This window comes from Nicotiana attenuata, unplaced genomic scaffold (genome assembly GCF_001879085.1).
Source record: "Nicotiana attenuata strain UT unplaced genomic scaffold, NIATTr2, whole genome shotgun sequence".
Classification (NCBI taxonomy): Eukaryota; Viridiplantae; Streptophyta; class Magnoliopsida; order Solanales; family Solanaceae; genus Nicotiana; species Nicotiana attenuata.
In genome coordinates, this window is record NW_017673631.1 from 1 (window position 1) to 10,891 (window position 10,891).

The following is a 10,891-nucleotide window of genomic DNA, read 5'->3' on the forward strand; positions in this document are numbered from 1 at the left end:
AATGTAATTTGGAGGTCCGCGGAGGATTTAGGCTCGAATTGGCGAAATTGGAAATTTGGAGCTTTCCCGGTCGGCAGTGGAAATCTTGATATCGGGGTCGGATCGGGATTTCGGAAATTGGAGTAGGTCCGTTGTGTTATTTTTGACGTGTGTGCAAAATTTCAGGTCATTCGGACGAGTTTCGATAGGTTTTTGCATCGTTTGCAGAATTCGGAAGTTTTGAAATCCTTTGGCTTGAATCCGAGGGTGATTTGATGTTGTTTTGAGTGTTCCGAAGGTTCGAATAAGTTTGGATAGTGGTATATGACTTGTTGGTATTTTTGGTTGGGGCCTCGAGGGCCTCGGGATGAATTCGGATGGTTAACGGAAGGTTTGGGATTTGGTTTGAGCAGCTGAACTTTGCTGCTTCTGTCATTTCTGCACCTGCGGATTGGGGACCGCAGGTGCGAGACTCACAAAAGCGATATTGGACCACATATGCGAAGAATTGGGGAGTTAAGGAAAATCGCAGGTGCGCACAAGGAACGCACCTGCGAGATCGTAGGAACGAGAAGCTGCCTATTCTAGCAAAACCACCCATCAGAGCCATCGTTAACCATTGGTCGTTAAGACGTATTCTCAAAATCCCTATATCTACAGCTGTGGCAATAGGGGCGTGATTTGGTAATATGCCAATTTGACCGCTATTAGTAGATAAAACAATTTCTTCCACTTCTGAATCCCAAACAATTCGATTAGGGGTCAGTACACTAAGATTTAAGGTCATTTCTTCAAATTGCTCTCCATTTCTAAGTTCATAGCCTTCGCGGTAGCTTCATCGATATTACCTACCAAATAAAAGGCCTGTTCAGGAAGACCATCTAATTCTCCGGAAAGGATCAATTGAAATCCTCGAATTGTTTCTGCTAGACCAACATATTTCCCTGGAGAACCGGTAAATACTTCTGCTACGAAAAAGGGTTGTGATAAGAAACGCTCAATTTTTCGCGCTCTTGCTACGAGTAAACGATCCTCTTCGGATAATTCGTCCAATCCAAGGATAGCTATAATGTCCTGAAGTTCTTTGTAACGTTGTAAAGTTTGCTTAACTCTTTGGGCGGTTTCGTAATGTTCCTCACCAACGATCCGAGGTTGAAGCATGGTTGACGTTGAATCTAAAGGATCTACTGCTGGATAAATACCTTTGGCAGCCAATCCTCTTGATAGTACGGTAGTAGCATCTAAATGTGCAAATGTCGTAGCAGGAGCAGGGTCGGTCAAATCGTCTGCGGGTACATAAACTGCTTGAATAGAGGTTATGGACCCTTCTTTGGTAGAAGTAATTCTTTCTTGTAAAGAACCCATTTCGGTACTCAGGGTGGGTTGATAACCCACAGCGGAAGGCATTCTACCCAATAAGGCCGATACTTCGGATCCTGCTTGGACGAAACGGAAGATATTGTCAATAAATAGAAGTACGTCTTGTTCATTAACATCTCGGAAATATTCCGCCATAGTTAGGGCAGTCAAACCAACTCTCATACGAGCTCCCGGCGGTTCATTCATCTGACCGTAAACTAGGGCCACTTTTGATTCTGCAATATTTTCTTCATTAATCACTCCAGATTCTTTCATTTCCATGTAAAGATCATTTCCTTCCCGAGTACGTTCACCCACTCCGCCAAATACGGATACGCCCCCGTGAGCTTTAGCAATATTGTTAATCAATTCCATAATAAGTACTGTTTTACCCACTCCAGCTCCCCCGAATAGTCCGATTTTTCCTCCACGGCGATAAGGGGCTAAAAGATCTACTACTTTAATTCCTGTTTCAAAAATAGATAATTTTGTATCCAACTGTATAAAGGCGGGCGCAGATCTATGAATAGGAGACGTTGTACTAGTATCTACAGGCCCTAAATTATCAACAGGCTCTCCGAGCACGTTAAAAATTCGTCCCAGAGTCGCTCCCCCGACCGGAACACTTATAGGAGCTCCTGTGTCAACCACTTCCATTCCTCTCGTTAGACCGTCTGTAGCACTCATAGCTACAGCCCTAACTCGATTATTTCCTAATAATTGCTGTACCTCACAAGCCACATTAATTGGTTGACCAACACTANTGCTGGTTTTAAAGGAAATAAAGAAATGAATTAATGTTTGAACTCGTTGGTATCGGGCTCGTATTTTGGTTCCGGAGCCCGGTACAAGTTTGATATAATATTTAAGTCGTATCTGTGAAATTTGGTAAAAAACGGAGGTGATTTGATGTAATTCGGACCTTTGGTTGAAAAGTTAGAAATTTTGAACTATCTTGAAATTTCATGAGTTTTGGTGTTGAATTCATAGTTGTTGATGTTATTTTGATGATTTGATCACACGAGCAAGTCCGTATGTTAGACTTGCGTGCATGTTTGGTTTGGAGCCCCGAGGGCTCGGGTGAGTTTTGGATAGGCCACGGAGTGAGTTTGGACATAGAAAATTTCTGTTGCAGCTGGTATTTTTGTTGTAGGCTCTGATCTCGCAATTCCGAGGTCAGTCTTCGAAATTGCGAGCCTAATAGGCTTGGCAATTGCGAGGGCTTTATTGCAATTGCGAAGAAGCCCAGGCCAGCACTTGTTCGCATTTGCGAACACCCTTTCGCAATGGCGAAGTCATCAGGGAGGGGCCAGTCATCGCAATTGCGACAAAATGCTCGCAATTGCGAGAGGAGCAGACATGCAGCAGGTTCACAATTGCGAAGCCTGTCTCGCATTTGCGAGCTTCGCAATTGCAAAGCTCCGGTCGTAATTGCGACATCTGCACCTGAACAAAACATCATTGGACGGGATTTTCACTTCATTCTTCAAAATTTCGAACCCTAAACATCCCTAGGCGATTTTTCAATGACTCAAACTTCTCCAAATCATAGGTAAGTGATTTCTAACTCATCTTCTTCAATCTAATTCAACTTTTTACATGATTTCACTTCAAAATCTTGGGTTTTTTATGGGACATTGGGTGTTCTTGGGTAGAAATTAGGATTTTCAAATTTTGGGGATTTGGACGTCAAATTGAGGTCGGATTTCAAAACCAATTGCATATTTGAGTTCGTGGGTGAATGGGTATTCGGGTTTTGGTTCGAACTTCGAGTTTGGACCAAGCGGGCCCGGGGTCGATTTATGACCTTTTGGGGAAAACATTAGGAAATCTATATTCATGCATTAGAATTGGTTTATTTAGCGTTTATTGATGTTATTAAGTTAATTATGACTAGATACGAGTGAATTGATGGTGGAATCGAGAGATAAAGCGGTGATTGAGCTTTGATATACCCGTTGGCTTGAGGTAAGTGTTTGGTCAAACCTTGACTTGAGGGACTAGGGATCCCCATCTTGTTTGCTATGTGAAATATCATGTGTGTGACGTATAGGTGTGGTGACGAGTACCTATGCGTCACCAAATTACTTGTTTAGCCCATTTCCTTTCCCTGTTTCCCTATATCTTGCTTTCCTGCCTTAGTTGCTAGTTGCTCATAAATGTTTCCATGTCTAATTGCTTCATGTTAACTGTTGTTCTCTTTATTGAATTGTTTAATTGTTTCATGTTAACTGTTGATGTTCCCGTTGAAGTATTATTGGTTTTGTAGCTTCATTTTATTACCCTGTTGGCTTATATTGATTCATTGGTGCCTTAGGGTGCGCCTTAGTTGGTCTCGCTGAGTAGTTTTCATTAGTGAAGTTTCAAAATCATAGTGATATTCCATTGTGTGGATTGAGGTATAAGTAATGTGGGGGATTTGAGTTAGCTTGTGAAACTCTTATCTTTATTCTTTTGTGTTTGGTGCTGATATATATATTGGGATCGGGTTGCACGCCACAACAGGAGGAATAAGGGTGAATTGTGATTGTTTGGTGGGATCGGGTTGCACGCCGCAACAAGGAGTAATAAGGGTGGACAGCTGGGATCGGGTTGAGCGCTGCAACAGGAGGAATAAGGGTGATATGTGCTGAGGAGTAATAAGGATGGACGGGTGGGTTCGGGTAGCACGCCACAACAAGGAGGAATAGGGGTGAATATTGATACTGTTGTTGTTTATATGATTGGATCGGGATGCGCGCCGCATCACTTATTGTTTTAAGTATTCATTTATGTTGAAATTGATTAATGTGATGTAGAAACACCCTTAAGGATTGTTATAGCTGAATACTAGTAGAATACTGTATTTCGGATTTACTTTATGCCAGTTATTGCTTTAATACATTCTGTATTTCCTTTCTATTTAGTGTAGACTGTTGCAGGTTGTATATGTTGTATGCCCCGCTGTAGCCTCGTCACTACTTCGTCGAGGTTAGGCTCGGCACTTACCGGTACATGGGGTCGGTTGTACTGATACTGCACTCTGCACTTCTTGTGAAGATTTTGGAGCTAGTGGCTGATCGTGAGGTTGGTTACTGTTGCTGTTTCTCGGAGACCCAAGGTAGTCCTGTAGGCGTTCGCAGGCCCTGGCATCCCCTTCTATCTTATTTTATTTTCTGTTTTATCTATTTCCGAGACAGATGTAAACTTTTGTTCGGACCCTTATTTGTAGTATTCGTAGGCTGTTCGTGAGTTGTGACACCAGTTTTGGGTGGTATTTATTATGGTTTTGTTATTAGTACAAAGATAATCTTTTAAGCTGTGTTATTCCGCACTTAATTCCGCTTATTTACTTTTGTTGAGCTTTAATTTTTATAAGATAAAAGACAAAGGTGAATTATTCAGTAACGTTGGCTTGCCTAGCGAGTGCAATGTTAAGCGCCATCACGGTCCCGACGGGTGGAAATTCGGGTGGAAATTCGGGTCGTGACAAGTTGGTATCAGAGCTCTAGGTTGCTTAGGTCTCACAATTCACTGACAAACTTAGTAGAGTCTGAGGGATCGGTACGGAGACGTTTGTGCTTATCCCGCAGAGGCTACGGAGTTAGGAGCAGTTTCACTTCTATTCATCTCTGTCGTGCGGTTTGATCTCTCAATGCTAATTGAACTCTCTACTCTGTTCTTTCGCAGATGGCGAGACCGCGTACTGCTTCATCAGCTGATCAGCAGCCCGAGCCCCCAGTGGCGGCTCCTACGAGGGGCAGAGGATGAGGCCGAGGCCGTGCTAGAGGCCGAGGCAGGGGCAGGGCTCAGCCCGCAGCTCGAGTAGCAGCACCAGCGGCGGAGCCTCAGGTTGAGTTTGACGATGAGATTCTGGCCCAGACCGTTCCAGCAGGGCCGTCTCAGGTTCCATAGGGGTTCATAGCTATCCCTGTACTCCAGGATGCTCTGGTCTGTCTAGTGGGCCTTATAGAGAGTGTCACTCAGGCAGGTATACTTCCAGTAGCACCAACCGTCTCTCGTGCTGGGGGAGGAGCACAGACTCCCGCTACTCACACACCGGAGCAGATGGCTCCCCAGTTTCAGACTCCAGCAGCTCAGCCAGTTGGGGTAGTACCGCCGGGTGTTGTGGCTCAGACCGGTGATGGAGCAGCTATGTCTACAGATCCTTTATGGAAGTTGGATAGGTTCACCAAGCTTTTCACTACTACCTATGGCGGTACGTCTTCAAAGGATTCTTCAGAGAATCCCCAGGACTATTTGGACAGTTGCCATGAGATTCTACGGAACATGGGGATAGTGGAGACCAATAGGGTCGACTTTGCTGCTTTTCGCTTATCATGTTCCGCCAAGAAATGGTAGAGAGATTTTTGTTTGGCTAGACCAGCTGGGTCGCCTGCTTTGACTTGGGATCGATTTTCTCAGCTATTTTTGGAGAAGTTTCTCCTTATCACTCAGAGAGAGGACAATCGGAGGCAGTTCAAGCGCCTTCAGCAGGGTTCTTTGACTATCACTCAGTACGAGACCAGATTTATTGACTTGGCCCGTCATGCTCTTCTTATACTCCCTACCGAGAGAGAGGTGAGGAGATTTATTAAGGGACTTGCTCAGCCTATCAGATTGCGGATGGCTAAGGAGACCGAGAGTGAGATTTCTTTCCAGGATGCAGCCAATGTGGCCAGACGAGTTGAGATGGTCTTAGCTCAGGGTAGTGGTCAGGGGTCTGACAAGAGGCCTCATCATTCTACTAGGTTCAGTGGTGCCTCGTCTGGAGGCAGGGATTCTTTTGGTAGAGGCCATCATCCCAGGCCCTTTCATTCAGCGCTTCAGGCATCCCATGGAGCTTCAGGGAGTCGTTGTCCTTATGTGACTCCTTCCGAGCAGTCAGCTCATAGTGCACCGCCAGCTCCTATCAGAGCACCTCCTCTTTAGAGTTATTATCGCGGTCAGCAGGCCCGTCAGGGTCATTCTCAGTTTCCTCAACCACAGTATTCAGATGGATGTTTTGAGTATGGTGAGTATGGTCATATCCGAAGGGCTTGTACGAGATTAGTGGGTGCTCAGTCGCAGCAGTAGAGTTCTCGTGTCATGATTCAGGCACCGCCTGCCAGCCAGCTAGAGGTATGGGTCAGGGAGCCAGAGGTAAGGGTCAGCCCGCTAGAGGTGGAGGTCAGGCCATTAGAGGTGGAGGCCAGGCCGCTAGAGGTGGAGGCCAGCCAGCAGGAGGTCATCCCGGGGATGTGGTTCAGGGTGGTGGGGCCTAGCCCCGATGTTATGCTATTCCAGCTAGGCCTGAGGCTGAGTCATCCGATGCAGTTATCACAGGTACGATTTCAGTTTGCAGTAGATATGCTTCAGTTCTATTTGATCTAGGGTCTACGTACTCCTATGTGTCATCTTATTTTGCTCCATATTTGGTTGTGCCTCGTGATGCCTTGAGTGTTCCCGTGTATATTTCCACACCGGTGGGTGATTCTATTGTAGTAGATCGTGTTTATCGCTCGTGTGTGGTTGTTATTGGGGGTCTTGAGACTAGTGTAGATCTCCTATTTCTCGATATGGTTGATTTCGATGTCATTTTGGGGATGGATTGGCTATCACCTTACCATGCTATATTGGATTGTCACGCCAAGACCGTGACGTTAGCCTTGCCGGGGTTGCCTCGATTGGAGTGGAGAGGGACTCCTGGTCATTCTATCAGCAGGGTTATTTCGTATGTGAAGGCTCGACATATGGTTGAAAAGGGGTGTTTGGCTTATTTGGCCGATGTTCGTGATTCTAGTGCTGAGGTTCCTTCTATGGATTCTGTACCAGTTGTTCGGGAGTTTCCAGAGGTATTTCCTGCAGACCTGCCGAGGATGCCACCCGACATGGATATTGACTTTTGCATTGATTTGGCTCCGGGCACTCAGCCATTTCTATTCCTCCGTATAGCATGGCCTCGCCAGAGTTGAAAGAATTGAAGGAGCAGTTGCAAGATTTGCTTGATAAGGGCTTTATTAGACCTAGTGTCTTGCCGTGGGGGTGCACCGGTGTTGTTTGTTAAGAAGAAGGATGGAACGATGAGGATATGTATAGATTATCGGTAGAACAAAGTCACCATCAAGAATAAGTATCCATTGATGAGGATTGATGATTTGTTTGATCAGCTTCAGGGTGCCAAGTATTTTGGAAGATTGATTTGAGATCTGGCTACCATCAGTTAAGGATTAGGGCATCCAATGTCCCTAAGATAACTTTTCGCACTCGGTACGAGAATTATGAGTTTTTAGTGATGTCATTTGGGTTGACAAATGCCCCAGCATCATTCATGGATTTGATGAACCGGGTGTTCAGGCCTTATTTGGATTCCTTCGTGATTGTCTTCATTGATGATATTTTAATCTACTCCCGCAACCGAGAGGAGCACGAGCAGCATCTTCGAGTCGTTCTTCAGTCTCTGAGAAACAGTCAGTTATATGCAAAGTTTTCGAAATATGAGTTTTGGTTGAGTTCAGTTGCTTTCTTGGGTCATGTTGTGTCAGCAGAGGGTATTCAGGTGGATCCGAAGAAGATAGAGGCAGTCAAGGATTGGCCTAGACCCACATTAGCTACAGAGATCCAGAGTTTCTTGGGTTTGGCGGGCTATTACCGTCAGTTTTTGGAGGGGTTTTCATCTATGCAACCCCGATGACCAGGTTGACCCAGAAGGGTGCATAGTTTAGGTGGTCGGACGAGTGTGAGGCGAGCTTTCAGAAGCTCAAGACAGCTTTGACTACGGTGCCGGTGTTGGTTTTGCCCATAGGTTCAGGGCCATTTATAGTATATTGTGACGCATCTCGTATTGTTGGTGCGATGTTGATGCAGAATGGCAAGGTTATTGCATATGCCTCGCGGCAGTTGAATATTCACGAGAAGAATTATCCAGTTCATGATTTGGAGCTAGCAGCCATTGTTCACGCGCTGAAGATTTGGAGGCATTATTTATATGGCGTGTTATGTGAGGTGTTCACGGATCATAAGAGTTTGCAGTATTTGTTCAAGCAAAAGGAGCTCAATTTGAGGCAGAGAAGGTGGTTGGAGCTATTGAAAGACTATGATATCACCATCTTGTATCATCCCGGGAAAGCCAATGTTGTGGCCGATGCTTTGAGTAGGAAGTCAGCCAGTATGGGCAGCCTTGCGTATATTCCAGTCGGTGAGAGACCGCTTGCCTTGGATGTTCAGGCTTTAGCCAATCAGTTCGTGAGGATGGATGTTTCTGAGCCCAGTCGTGTTTTAGCTTGCACAGTCGCTCGGTCTTCATTATTTGAGCGTATCAGAGATCGGCAGTATGATGATCCTCAATCTCTAGTCCTTAGGGACACAGTGCGGCACGGTGGTGCCAAGCAGGTTACAGTTGGAGATGATGGAGTTTTGAGGATGCAGGGTCGAGTTTGTGTGCCTAATGTGGATGGACTTCGTAAGTCGATTCTAGAGGAGGCCAATAGTTCCCAGTATTCTATTCATCCGGGCGCCGCTAAGATGTATCAGGACTTGCGGTAGCATTATTGGTGGAGGAGGATGAACAAGGATATTGTTGCATATGTAGCTCGATATTTGAATTATCAGCAGGTAAAGTACGAGCATCAGAGAGCTGGTGGTTTGCTTCAGCAGATTCCGATTCCTGAGTGGAAGTGGGAGCGTATCACTATGGACTTCGTTGTTGGACTCCCACGAACTCAGAGGAAGTTCGGTGCAGTATGGGTCATTGTTGATAGGCTGACTAAGTCAGCACATTTCATTCCCATAGCAGTTTCCTATTCCTCGGAGCGGTTAGCTGAGATCTATATCCGGGAGATTGTTCGCCTTCATAGCGTGCCCATGTCTATCATTACGTACTGAGGTACGCAGTTTACCTCGCATTTCTGGAGGGCAGTACAGTGTGAGTTGGGTACGCGGGTCGAGTTGAGCACCGCATTTCATCCTCAGACGGACGGACATTCCGAGCGTACTATTCAAATTTTGGAGGATATGCTTTGCGCCTGTGTTATTGACTTTGGAGGATCTTGGGATCAATTATTGCCGTTAGCGGAGTTTAATGTGGTACATGTCGGCAAAGTGTTGGTTTTGTTGGTAAGAAACAAGCAATAACCAAATTGCACAACAAGGTAATAGCGAAAGAAATACCCATGTCAAAACTTTTCATACTATTTGAACCAAGAGAAGACAACAAACGCTAGCACATATGGAAATACGGGCAACAACTATACCAAAAACAAAATATCAAAGTAAGCAAAATAAATCAAATGCAAGAGACACCAAATTTACGTGGAAAACCCCCTTCAAGGAGAAGAGAAAACAACTACGGGACCTCCGGCCCACAAAAGCTCAACTAATAATCAACAAGAGTTACAATAATGTTCTCCAAATGGCTACAACATCAACCCCAAATATGGAGCAACAATACATAAAAGATAGCACCAACACTAGTGAAGAAAGGAGAGAAATCACCCCCAAAAATGAGCTACTGTTCGTGCGCGAAAACTAGAGCTACAAATTACAACATTCAATCTTCACCGTTGAAATCCAAGAACCAAATGTTGAGAACCCCTAGTTCAAATGTGAGCACGATCCAACGGTTAATGAATTGGAAAATGCAGTTTGAAGCGGATTGTTGTCGTTGATTTTCAATGGTGCGAAAATCACCACTTCTCTCTCACTTTTTCTCTCTATATGGCTGCTGTAAAATAACTTGTGTTCATGAAATAAGACCTAAGTTCGTCATATATATAGTGGGCTTTAGGAAAAAGTGGTCTAGGTCAAAATGGTATTTTATTTATCCACATAGGAAGGAAAAAATCCTAAAAAATCCAACAATTCTCCCCCTCCCGACTATGTGGAGGAGACTACCATCCCGAAAATCATGCCACACTCTTCAAACTTCCCTCTTAGCAGAGCTTTAGTCAATATAAAAATCATTATCATCGGTGTGAATCTTCTCAAGTTCAAGCGACTTAGAATCCAGCACTTCTCTAATCCAATGATATCTCACATCAATATGTTTCGACCTACCATGAAATGTAGAATCTTGGTAAGATGAATAGCACTTTGACTGTCGCAATAAAGCACATATCTCTCTTGAGAAAAGCCAAGTTCTCCCAAATATCTCTTCATCCAGAGCAACTCTTTACAAGCTTCAATGGCAGCAATAAGCTCAGCTTCTGTAGTAGATAGAGCTACACATTTTTGCAACCTAGATTGCAAAGACACAACCTCCTGCAAAAGTAACCAAGTAGCCTGAAGTAGACTTGCGAGTATCAACATCACCTGCCATATCAGAATCAGTGTAACCACAGAGAATAAGCTTTCCTATACCAAAACACAAACTCAGAATAGAAGTGCCACAAAGATATCTCATAATCCACTTCATAGCATTCCAATGCTCTCTTCCTGGATTGGAGAGAAAACAACTAATGATACCAACTACATGAGTAATATCTGGTCTTGTACAAATCATCTCATACATCAGACTGCCAACATCTGGAGTATAATATAGTTTATTCATATTTTCCTTCTCATCATCACTTGACGGACACTCCTTCATGCTCAATTT

At 44.5% G+C, this 10,891-nt stretch overlaps 1 protein-coding gene across 1 annotated transcript in view; it reads right to left on the reverse strand.

Moving 5' to 3' along the window:
- Positions 1–561: 561 nt before the first annotated feature.
- The window catches only part of LOC109216898 (ATP synthase subunit beta, chloroplastic-like), a 24,140-nt gene continuing 13,810 nt past the window's right edge, over positions 562–10,891 (reverse strand). The window contains exons 4-5 of the mRNA XM_019381115.1: positions 10,331–10,605; positions 562–2,104 (exon numbers count right to left, since the gene is read on the reverse strand). Of these exons, the coding sequence (XP_019236660.1) occupies positions 763–2,104; positions 10,331–10,605 (1,617 nt within the window). The 3' untranslated portion in view covers positions 562–762. The remainder of the gene's footprint in view (positions 2,105–10,330; positions 10,606–10,891) is intronic.